At 31.0% G+C, this 13,277-nt stretch overlaps 1 protein-coding gene across 2 annotated transcripts in view; it reads left to right on the top strand.

Annotated features, from left to right (window-relative positions):
- DMD (dystrophin) overlaps positions 1 to 13,277 on the top strand; it is a 1,921,557-nt gene that overhangs the window by 309,373 nt on the left and 1,598,907 nt on the right. For both annotated transcript variants that reach the window (XM_044670154.1, XM_044670155.1), the window contains exon 15: positions 6,952 to 7,127. In XM_044670154.1, coding sequence (XP_044526089.1) covers positions 6,952 to 7,127 — 176 coding nt within the window. The remainder of the gene's footprint in view (positions 1 to 6,951; positions 7,128 to 13,277) is intronic.

Here is a 13,277-nt window from a genome sequence, read left to right as displayed (position 1 = left end):
CCAGAAGACTCATCCTCCACTATTCAGTCTTTGACCCAAGACACCAGGTTTTCAGTCAGAGGAACCTGGGTCTAAATCTTATCCTTTCTCTAGATAATATGTATTACTTCAAGCAAGTCAGTGGCTTATAGGTTCAGTTTCCTGATATGCAAAATAGGAGTGGGGCATACTATATGACTCATCTTCAAGGATTCTAGCCCTGTATGCTACTACATTCCTTAAAATGAGGTTTTATTTTATCTTAAATGTAGATATTTAAGATATGCTGCCAAAACTGCTTTGTCATTTTCCTATTTTTAGGATCCCTTCTGTTACTTTCCTCTGGGATTTTTGTATTCCTAATCTTATACTATCTGTAATTTTAAAAGTAATGATTCCTAACACTATTTAAAATTAGGATGAATTTTTTTACCACTTTCTTGATTAACTTTATTTTACAAATAACATGATGAATTTCAAATTTTATTTTCTATCAATACTGAAAATATTCCAAATATAACTATTATCCTTTTATATTATATAATTATGACAATTAAGTAATAATTAGATTTCCAAAATTCAAAGCTTAAATATTAAAAATGAAGTAAGATTCCTTTATCTTCATATCCAATAGACAGAATTTCCCTGTTAGTATTTTAGGGTGTCTTTTAAAAATTAATTAGTCTATGTTTCCCTATTTAAAACAAATGTTCCTTGCATGTAAGAGATCATTTTTTTCATTGTTTCATTAATTTTATTTGTTAAGACAAAGCCTGCCATCAGTAGGTGCTTATTGAATATTTGTTGATTGACTGAAGTTGAGGTTTTATGTGAACTTATTATCCACACCTCATTATTTTTTATTTCAACACATGGGATTACATATATGTGTATATCACATTGTGATAAAAATCTCAAATTCATTTTTATTATTTCATCTACATTCCCTTCCTCCTTCCCTTTTTTCTTTTATACTTGTATTTTTGTAGATATAGGGAACTCTCAGGAAATAGCTTCTATAAATCATTTTGTAACTGCTCTCAAAATTGTGGTCCTACAAGGAAGTGTGGGACACTGAGAGGTTAAATGTTTTTACCTAGGGTCATATATGTGTTAGAGGCCAACTTGAATTCTGCTCTTCCTAAATCCTAGTATAATATTCAATCTACTACTTTAACCTCTACACATTTTCCCTAATTTTAAATTTAAATAAAGAGATTCTGGTCTTGGCAGGATGGGGTAGCAGGGAAGAAGAGGTTGTCATTTATTTGTTTACTCTCCTTTCTAAATTCCTTATGTGAATGGGAATGCGTATGACTACTTGTACTTGTTAACCCTTATCCATTTTAAATATATTAAAGGACAATTTTCATTCTTTCCCTTCAATGAATTTACTAATTTATTTTCATTTATTTGAAAATTTTGTTCTTCCTTTAACTTGTATAAAGTTGAAATAAAACTTGTATTATATGGCATATAAAAGAATCAGTGAAAGCTTAAATATAGAAAGTAACACGTTAGAATCTCAAATTATGAAGGAAGTCTTCAGTGTTTGGGTTTTTAATGACCTATAATTGGAATGGAAGAACATCATTCTAGATGAAATGCACCTGGAAAATTTCAAAATATAATCACTGACAGTAGTAGGATGCAATCTGTTGTCATGCTACATGCATGGAAATGATCTATCATCAATAACATCTGTTTAAGCATGCACAAACTGATATACACACATATACAAAAAAAATACCCCCTACTGCTGCTTTAGAAACAACTTGACATTCCCCCAAACTTTTTATCAGGTTACTAATACTTGGGCTTAAAGAATGAGATTCCATTATGATACACTTAAAATTCACAAGGAAGTAGTTAATGGATTTATTTATTTCTTGAGCAATAGGAAGGATTGATGTGCAATACAGGAAGAAAGCAAGATCTAAAGTTCATGTTTCACAAAGAAAGTTGAGTGATCAGTCAGAAGCTTCATCGTATTTCCTCCCAAGAAAGTGTAGAAACTAACATGGTTAGCATGGTGTAAAAGCCTGTGCTGAAGTGCACGAGGAGAGTTTGCTAACTCAATTTTGATATTCCTTTTTTTATTTTGAAAAGCTATGCAATTTTTTAAAACATTCACAAAACATGAAGAGGATGTTTAGGAGATGCTTATACTCGTACACAGGGGTTGCTTTCTAAGTGTTTGTTGAATCATATTGAACTTGGGCTCATAGCTACAAATATCAGCCAGAAAATACCCTGAAGTTACAATGCATTCATTCTCTTCTGGAAAGAAACCTCCTTCCATTGATCTTTGTTTTTTTGTGTGTTCTGCAAAACTCTTGGCACTGGAATCTGATGCATAATATTCCAAGCCATTTTGACCTTAAAAGTGGGAAACAATCAGCTTCAATTAATTGCATATCTGACTCTGCAAAATGAAATTCACAATTCTGTTCCATAGGCAATCCAGACATACCCCTGCTTTAAGCAGGAGTGAAGAAGATTATGATTTTGTACTTTGTAGAAGAGTACATATTTCTAATGATTTGTTATTTCGTTTATTACTAAGTAGATAATAAATCTATCATTTTGATGCTGAGTATTGCAATTTTACGATGTTTTAATTATATACTCATTATGACTGAAATATAGTCGTTTCAGGAGTCACTCTCCTTTGGGGAGAGGAGCCATAGAAAGAAGAGTTTTTTTTTTTATCATTGTCATCACCTTTTAGCTACCTCAGAAATCAAGATATTGCTGTGATATTTAGAATTCCTTTATTACCAGTTCCAGAACTGCAGTGTAAGAATTTGTCAAATGGAACATTTGAAAGAATAAAAATTTTGAAGCAGAAAGAAACCTTAGGGATTATCTGATCAGAATTCTTCATCCAATTCACAGATGAGGGAAATGAAATTCAAATCAGTTAAAAGACTTGATCAGAAATACCTATCTAGTTAATAGCAGGTCTAGTGTTAAATACTCCTTTACATTTTTGACAGTAACCAAATTTAATGTAGTCATTTACTGCATTGAAATAAATATGGTAATGGTTTTAAATGCATTTGGTCAACTCTTAGTTATCTCTTTTCTTTTACCTCAGGTCAGTGAAAACATTAATAGTAGAACATGTCTATAGAATTAGTATGATATGAGTGTAGAACAGTTCTATATTATTAAAATTATGTGTCTCTATCAGATAAGGTGTCTTCCCTATATAAAGAATTCTCTTCTATTCAAAATTATGAATATAAGAGTTTCTTAATCACAGATTTTCACAGTTGAAACAAGCCTTAGTGGCCAGATAGTCCATCTCATATCTGACAAATATCTCCTCTACGGCATATGTGAGAAAATAGATAACTATTCCATTTTTTAAAGAATATCTAAAATTATTGGGAAATCTCTTTAATATCAAGCTTAAACCTACTTATTTCTATCTTCCAACTATTTCTACCATTTCTTCCTTATGGGACCAAATTCTAATTCCCTTTTCCATTTAATAATCCTATAGGTATTTAAAGATTGATATTCTAACCCATATGAGTGTTTTCTCAGTTAAATGCCTACAGTTATTTCAATTAGTTTTAAATTAGAATGATCTGAGATCTTTCTCAAACATTGCTACTCTTCCTGAATCATTTCCCATTTATCAGCATCCTTTCTTAAATTCAATGCCAAGAAAAGAACATATGTCTCCATGTATGATTCTACCAGGCCAGAATAGAGGACTATCATCTCTGTAGTGATGAACACTATTTTTCTTTTACTACTATCTGATTTTGCATTTTTATCTCTTATCCTATCTTACTCTTAATAATATTGAGATTGCAGATCACTGAAATCTGTTCTTTTTCAGAAAAAAATGGCTTATGTTTCCTCCATTTCATACATGTGAAATTGTTTTTGTGAATAAAAGTGTACAATTTTAGACTTATCTTTGTCAAATTTCATCAAAATGGTGTTGACTCCATGTTCTGCTCTGTCTAAATCATTTTAAAAAATTTTGACTCTGTCATTCAGTGTATTAGCAATACTCATTTGTTCCATCTCCAAATTTACAAAAACATTAACTCAGGTTCAAGGTCAAATTTCTTTCAAAGTTAACATAGTTAACATAAAAGGCTATTCTTGAATCTTAAGTCTGACCATTCAACCATCTACTCGTATATAACTCATGTCTCTCCATCTTGTCCACATAGATATTATGGTAAATTTTGTCAAAATTTTTGAGATAATCTGAGTAAACTGTATTTACTTAATTCTCCTGGGCTAACAAATAGTTGACAGAAACAAAAACAAGTTAGCATTCCAATAAAATGTATTTCAAATCATTGTGATTTTTTTGTCTTACCTTTGGTGAAATTAGGAATTATTTTTCCTCCTATTATAGATGTTCAATGACATAGAAAATAAGTCAAGGACATGAGATGAGAATCTAACATCAAACACTTTAATGCTTTTTAAAAAATATTCCCTGACTTTTCAGTTATATAGATTATGCCTACATTTTTACATTACAAGGCAGTTGAAAACTGGTTCTTTTCCATTTTTACCTGTCATATAGAAGTAGTAACAAATTTTGGTGCTAGAAACATTTGAACATAATCATTAATTTATAACAGATAAGTGCATCCTTCCCATCACCTTTTGAATTACAATCAAAATCTATTGGAAACACTGGTGTTATTGAACTTGAATATCAGCCCAGTAAGAAGGTTTCCAGGTGATAATTTTAGAGATATATTTTACTCACTGATCTGAGCATAAGAATTGTAATTTGACACACAAATGCAGTAGCAAGTCACTTTTACTGTAATTTTAAGTTATTTTTATGTTCTATCAACTAGAAATTTTAACTGTTAAAATGCTATTTTGAAAGGGGAACTTGATTTGCTTTCTCAAAAAGATATTTATATTCATTATTGAAATTAAAAATTCTACAATAATAAGTATGCTATTGGGTCAAAAGCAAATATATGTAAAAGAAACAATTTCATGCATAAATTGTCTAAGTCAACTTCTTCTAAAATTGTCTAAGTCAGTTGCTTGGAATTGAGGAAACAATGATGTAAATGGGTAGTTAGGTTCTTATAGAAATCTGCAAAATGCTACTTTCCCCAAAGTTTACCTAGAGTTTGTCACTAAAATTCTCTTTGAAAGTCTCATTGATATGGAGAGTTGACCTTGGGTTTCTCTATGAGAAATCAAAATCCCTGAAACTGCTACCACACTATAAAGGACTGCTAACAAACTGAAGGTCTGTCATCTTCAGACTAGACTAAGTTTGGAGAGGCTCATCAATATCTTGCTCATGGGTGACAGATTGTTTTGGCCACAATTCTTTAAAATCACCTGCTAAAATTTTAGAAGGGTTACAATCAGGAATGGGCTCTCCATGCTGAAAATATTAGAAGCATTGAACTGAGTTCCTGAAGTTTAGTGCTGTAGTATCTATCATAAGGAAGCACAAGAATTAGAGTTCCAAAAAGAGGCAATTGAATGTTGTAGCAGTTAATTTCCAAGATTAGCTCATCTGTTTTCTTTTCCATTATCATCACTTATTTCAAACAGGTTTTCTCTTCTCTGACTAAAACAAATGCTATTCTTTTGAGATTTTCTGAGGATTTTTTTTATTTGTAACAATGAGAAATAAATTGGAGACATAAAACTCTTTAAGTCCTTATAATCCTCTGTCTTCCCTTTAATTCTGTGGGGAAATCAAACTGCTAGTGGTTATAATGGTATTTGAAGCCCTCTGTAATCTGAGACCAACCTACTTCTTTGCTTCAAATCATATTATTCCCCCAACCAATTTGGGCCATTTTTAGTCTTCCCTGCCCTCATGTTGTTTTTGTTTTCATTTTGACTTTTCCCTTCTCACCTTCATATTTTACTTATTCTTTGGGATTCTGGTCTGATTGTATGATTACTATTTAAATTAGGACTGGACTTTTTCATATGCCTTCAACTCTCCCTTCTTTCAAGGTTCAATTTTGATACTATTCTTTCATGAAACAGGAATCCCCTTATCTCCCAATTTCATTTATTTATTTATTTGTCAAATATCTCAGAATATTTTGTCTTACTCTTTATTGCCCTTGTCTCACTCTTGCTTGATTTTTAGTTACTTGTATAATTTTCCTTCCCTCATTAAACTGTAATCTCCTGAGAGAAGAATCTGTTTGGTAGCTATTAATCCACCTTCACCTAGTTCAATACCTGTACTTCAGAGTAGCATTTAAGCAGTGATTCTATAGGAGATTTCTTCAGAGGCTAGGGTGGTTCTGAGATAAGTGCTGGTGTTTGGACTCAATCTGGGGTTAGTAGCAATAATGGACAGATTAAGTTTCAGAGATTTACCTGTTTTCTTGTTTTTCTTCTCCTTTCCTATCTGTACTTTATACATGTATCTCTACTCTGTGTTTGTTTCATAAACTCATCCCAACTAATTGGACTAAAGGAATGGTGGTGAGGAATAAGATAAAGATAAAGGAAAAAGAGAGACTCCTAGTAACCATTGGGATCTGCACTGATGAGATAAAAGGGAAGGGTGAAAGGAAAAGAAATTTTAAGCATTGACAACTGTGAAAAAATGAAGAAGAGTTTTTGTAAACACCTGAGTGGGTGACTAATAACCATTCTCAGTTTTCTATTTACATTTAAGCACACAGGTATGACCAAAGGAGTGTATACAATTTTGGAAGGTCAATAATTTGTCCTACTCCACCCCACCTCCCCAAAAGAACCACACTTAACTATATGTCTAATTTTGATAATGCTTCCTCCAGTTACTTTGTCCAATGGTAACTTAAAGTCATATAAGATAGTTTGATTTAAATACAACATGGTGTTAGTTTTTATCTTAAGTTCAGTCCACCAACAAGTTTCTCATTATTTTCTGTCGCCACTTTAAGCACTCTTTTCTGTAGCCTTTCTAGCAATGTGTGACCTCTGTTTCAATGCTTCTCACAGATTTCACAGGCTGTCACCACCACTCAGACATCTCTAACACAGACAACCGTAATGGAAACTGTAACTATGGTGACCACAAGGGAACAAATCCTGGTAAAGCATGCCAAAGAGGAGCCGCTACCACCACCTCCCCAAAAGAAGCGGCAGATTGTTGTGGATTCAGAAATTAGGAAAAGGTGAGAGGGTATTTGCTTCAAAGATGAAGATTAATTGTGGGCCAAAAAGTCCATTTGCTACTGCTTTTGGTTATGGAATTTTCTTGTACTTTAAAAAATACTTACATATGCCTTGAGTGTCTATACTTTATCATTAGTTTAGTGAGAGAAATTACAAAATTGCTTTTAAGGGATTCCTGAGGAATCATTACTCAGCTTAATCTGAACTACTGTTAATGTGGATTTTTAAAAGTTTTTTTTTATTAAAAGAATAAACCACAAGCAATAAATTCCCACTGTCATATCTTAAACATTTTTTTCCTTTTCTTTCTTAAAAATTTTTTTAGCAAAGTCCTTGTGTGGTAACTTGTTCCATGTTTTAGAAAACTGTCTTGTAGAAAATATATTTTCAGGAAGAAAAAGCGTAACTCCAATAGAAAAGATCCATCCTGCTAGCATATGATAATATATTTTCTTAATCTTTAGATAATCAAGGGAAGTTATAGAACAGATTTTCTAATCTTTTACATTCATGGGTACTTATATTTAAGTTATGTAATGATTTTTAAAGAGATTCATTTGTAATTAGAGTAGTATTAACATTATGGCCAATTAGTTGCAGTACTTTAAATATATGAACATGTTGGTTTTATAATTAAAATTTATATCAGTAGAAAAACTAATTTAATTTTCTTCCTTTCTCTCTTTTGAATATTTTCCTCAATCAAGTTAAAATAGTTTTGAAATTAGAAAATAACTTTTAAAAATCATCTTCTGTTTCCAAATAGCCTGTGTGCAGGGCCTCCTGTAGGAGGAACTTTTGGCTTTAGAATTTGAGAAGATAAAGGTACAAAGAGAAGAATACATGCCTAAAAATAGGATAATGAACTGTTTTGAATGAAGAAGGAAAAAACACTTAACCAAAAATAAGTTCTCAAATAAAATATTCAATATTTTCTTCCTTTCTATTCCTATTTGTGAACAATAATTTTCTGAGACATTTTAGCTAGTGGCCAGAAGTACAAATTATGTGATTAGGACCACTTCTATTAAAGATTCAAGTTTAATGAATTTCTATTTCTCATTATTTTCATTTGGATGTGTGGTGCAATTTACCCCCAATGGGAATCAGAATTATAGGGAAACTCCTTTCTTTTAATATTCCTAATATTTCTCTGTTACCATAGTGTCTACTTATTAATGTTTACAGAATCTGAGAATCTATAACCACGTATTCTATCAAATCTTCATCATATTCCAGTACACTTATTCTTAGTCCTGAGAATGAAAACATAACACCCACATAGCTTATAATAGGGCAGCCAGAAGTACAGATTGGGGAAGGACAATCTCATTAGAGTTTTGATTTCTTCAACTTATTCCACATATTCCAGAAATTCCTTTCTGCACATGGATGAAATAGGATGAGGGCAGGTTAAGATGACATGTTCCATTCTTTCAAATTATCAACTGAGATATCTGAACTTTGAAGACATGAAAAAATATTAAATTATTAACTTTTTGGAAGATTTTTATTAAATGATTATGAATTTTTCATCTCATACATTTGAATTGGATTAAAGTAGCTAAAATTGTCTCTGGCAATTTGTATCAAGATATCTGCATAGTAGCTAGTTATCTTTCATTCTGTGGGATAACTGTAATCCTTTTGAAGCAACATAGCCAGTAGTGACACAGAAAACTGAGATTGATACTAATGTATGAATAAAATAATATTTAGGATTTAAAAATGTAAACTCTTTAATAGTCCCCATGTAATGTACACATAAAATAATTATATTTTTTTTGTTTAGATAGCAAATAGTTATTTATTTTGCCATGCATTCTCTTTGTTCTTGACATCCATCCTTTCTTTGTTTATTATACTGGACTGCTTAGTTTTCCTACTGCCATCATAAATGCTCATTCCTTGATCACCTAGACTCCTTTTCCTCTCCCATCCCTAACTGTATCAGCCTCTGCTTTCTTTCTTTATTCTGTCTTTTACATAACTCATTAATTTCAGAGCTTTGATATCATTTCTTGGTGAATGACTGCGATAAGTCTGACTCTAGACTTGACCTGAATTTTAGCCCCAGATTTCCAACTGCTTCCAAAAGATTCAACTTCCAGTTATTAATTGTTTGACATAAAGTAGGGTACTTAAACTCCCCTGAGTCATTCAGCTTCCTTCAGATATAAAAGTGAAGGTACTAATAACTACACAACAAGGTTTTTATGACATTCAGATGAGATAATTTCCATAAAATAGTTCACAGCCCCAAAGTCCTAGATAGCTTAAACCATCATTATTAAAATTCACTTTCATATTTTGGAAAATGGACATGAGGCAATTAGAATGACACATTAGATAGAATGTGAGGTCATGGATTTTGAATTTTATCAAAGATATTTAATAAGTAGATAGGTGACAACCTTTTTTAGTCTCAGTTTCTTATCAGCAAAATGGAAACAATAATAGCAACTACATCTTAATAGTAAGAGAATCAAATGAGATAACCTCATATAAAGAGCACCTTTGCAAACTTTAAAGCATTATATAAATGCTACTTATTCTGCTAGTTATTATTTAATTAATAACTTTCTGTGGATTCAGTTACTTTAAAAATCTATAAAATAATATTAGGTATACTACAATTAATATTATTTACTATAGGTCTAAGAGTTGAGTTTTTTATGATAGGCTTAAGTGATAGTAGAATTTCTTAATTAATAGAAGTAAAATTTATCTGTTTTCTTAAGCTGTGCAGTCTCAAAAATGCCATGTTTTTTAAATAGATAATCTTTCAAAGAATATAATTCTTTGGTGCTAGATCATGGATTATTATTTTTATATCATCAACAGCATTATTATTTAAAATCAAAGAATCATTAAAATAAATTAATATTATTTTAATATAAAAATCAGTATGTAGCAGATGAGGGGAGTTCAAAGCTGCTGATATTATTCCTGTTAGCCAGGCATTGTTTAGAAGACTGGTTTCCAGGAACATCATTTATATTTTATTTTATATTTTATTTTTATTTTTTCCAGATTACATTGGTACAATTTTCAGTAATATTTTTGACATTTTTATCCAAGTTCTTTCCCTCTCTTCCACTTATCCTTCCACCCAAAGATTGCAAATAATAGTGTTTACATGCGTTATCATACGGTTTATATTTCTTTGTTTATCATGTTATGAAAGAAGACACATATCACTTACACAAGAGAAAAATTCATGAAGAAAATAGTGAAGAATGGCATGTTTCAAACTACATTCAGACTGAATGAGTTCTTTCTTTGGCAGTGGATAGTGTTTTTCATCAAGAGTCCCTTGGAGTTGTCCTGAAACCTTGCATTGCTGATTAATGTCATTTTAAATGAATTTTTTAAAATTTTTGATTTCAATTTTAACTATCTAGTTAAGTAGGTATAAACATAAGGGAGGGCATAGCTTCCTCAGTAGTCTGCAGTTTTTTTCCTATTCTAGAGTTTCTTAAACAAGTTTCTTATAAATTGACATAAGAAAATGAAACATTCTTCTATACTTGAACTCAATTCTACTTCTGCATATGTTCACCCGGCTTTTTGTGCCCCTAGTTCTCATTTTTCCCATCTGGACTGAAATATTTAACCCATATGATTTGTCTCTCCAGACAGCTGCAAGTTGTAGTTTTTTATAATGCTTATTTTCAAAAAAATTATTTATTTTTTGATGAAGTTGATATGGATCATCTCACATCTCAAGAATATTGGATGGAAGGATCTTTGAAAAATTATTTTCTACCAATCCCAAAGGAATATTGGAATAATTGTTGTAGTTGTAGTTCTGATACTTTACAGATTGGAAGCTGTAATCCTGTTTAAAGAAGTAATTGGAATTATTGATCTTTTGATAGTTCAATTTTAGTATTCCCAGGAAATTATTAAATCTCCAAATATCATTTCTACTAAAACTAGTTTTTTTAATAAACCTATTTTATAGTATTTTAATTAAAGTGTATTTTTGAATATTTTGCTCCCCATTCCCACACCCTAACTAGAATTATGCAGGTAAAATTTTTAAAAAACATCATTTTTATAACCACCTGATTATAATGCAACTACATCTAAATAATATTACTATTAATTGTTAGTTATTTTCACTTTTTAGGAAATTTACTAGTATTTTAAATTCTAAACAAGATTATACTTCAAATCAACCAAGAGCATTTTTTGACTAACAATTTCCTCAATAACATTATTTTACTATATAAATTACTTTTGAGTAGTTAAAAAGTTAACTATCCATTTGTTACATTGTTTCCCACTCCCTTCTAGAAACATCATTCTCATCTTTTATCCTAAACATGTATGTGTGTATGCTTACATTAGACAATGAGCTCATTGATATCAGTGACTGATTTTTCCTTTTAAAATATATATTTTTTAGGTCAGAATTCTCTCCCTGCCCCCATCTTTCCTCTGCCCATTTAGAAGGCAAGAAAATTAAAACCATTACCAATAGATATTTTTGTTGTATTTTTATGACATTCATTTTTAATTACCTTGAAAAGAAAAGATAGGCACAGGTGACTAACTTTTGAAGAAGCCCTTTGCTGCTTCTCCACTTCCCAGCTCTAATTCAAGAATTGTTCAATGCTCGCGAAATGCTATTGGCAAAACTTTCTAAAACTTATGTCATGTCAAGTTTCTTTTCCAGTTTGGAAAAAAATTCTTCATATTCTTTCAGTTCCTTAAGTATAATTCAATCTTCCAACAAGCTTGCTTTTCATATACAGTTATGAATGTTAGAAAAAATTCCTTCATTAAGCACCACCTACCTTTTAAAATAAAGCAACTGCCCAAAATAAATAATAAAAGAAAATATACTTCTTCATTCTGAGTCCATCAGTTCTTTTTCTGGAAGCAAACAACCATTTTCCTCATGAGTTTTTTGAAATTGTGGTTGGTTATTGTGTTAATCTAAGTTACTATATATTTCAAAGTTGATTATCTTAATACAATTGTTACTACATAAATTGTTTTCCTGATTCTGCTCATTTCACTTTGCATCAACTCATACAAGTCTTCCCAGGTTTTTCTGAAAAGATTCTTTTCATCATTTCTTATAGCAAAATAGTATTCCATAACATTCATATCCTATAACTTGTTTTAGCCATTCCTGAAATGAAAAGGTAGCCCTTGAGTTTTTAATTCTTTGCCTTCACAAGGATGTAACATGGGTTCTTTTCTTCTTTCTTTGATTTCTTTAGGGTACCTAGGAGAAGTATCACGAAGTAAAAGAGTTGTGTGGATTAATAGGTTTTTTGACATATTTTCAAACTGTTTACCAGCTTTGACATTATTTCAAACTGTTGTACTAGTTGACAGCTCTACCAAAAATGCATTAATTTACCTATTTTTATATCCTGTCCACCATTTGTCATTTTTCTTTTTTGTCATTTGATCCAATCTGATGAATGCAATATGGGGCCTCAAAGTTGTTTTAATTTGTTTCTCTAATTATTAGTCATCCAGAACACTTTTTTCATATTTTTACTTTTTTTATATTCCCAATACTTAGCACATTACCTGATACACATTAAGTCCTTAATAAATGATAATTGTCTAGCTGATTGACTAAAAGCAGAGTAAAATCTACAAAATATTTATATAGAGAGTTCTTACATGTTACAAAGCCACATGAGTTGTGAGGGGTTCTTTCCCTACTTATGGCATGAGGATTATGATTCAAAGAGAGGAAGAACAGTTCTATTTAACCTTTTCTCTCCTGACTCTTTTCCAGAGAAGACTTTATTCCCTTCTGCAAGGGAAAGCAGGTAGTTGTAGAAGGCAGAGGCCTGACAACTTTATTCTCCACAGAGAGAGGATAGGTAAAAGAAAATAATTATATCTACCTGTTCCTTTAAATATTATTTGTCTAGGAGTTATGATCAAGTTCATGCTAACTTCTCGTCACTTTTTCATTCTAGAAGGGAAGACTACAGGCTTTATATAAAAGGGCTTAACTTCTTTACCCAAAAATACCAGGTCCACTTTGAGCATATATATAGCAAATTTCAAAGGGAATCCATTTATTGAAATCAGAAGCAAAATAGAAGTCAGAAAAGGTATACACAGGAGAACATTTATATATATATATATATATATATATATATATATAT

This window comes from Gracilinanus agilis, chromosome 3, assembly GCF_016433145.1.
Source record: "Gracilinanus agilis isolate LMUSP501 chromosome 3, AgileGrace, whole genome shotgun sequence".
Lineage (NCBI taxonomy): Eukaryota > Metazoa > Chordata > Mammalia > Didelphimorphia > Didelphidae > Gracilinanus > Gracilinanus agilis.
This window is presented reverse-complemented; position numbering and strand designations above follow the sequence as displayed.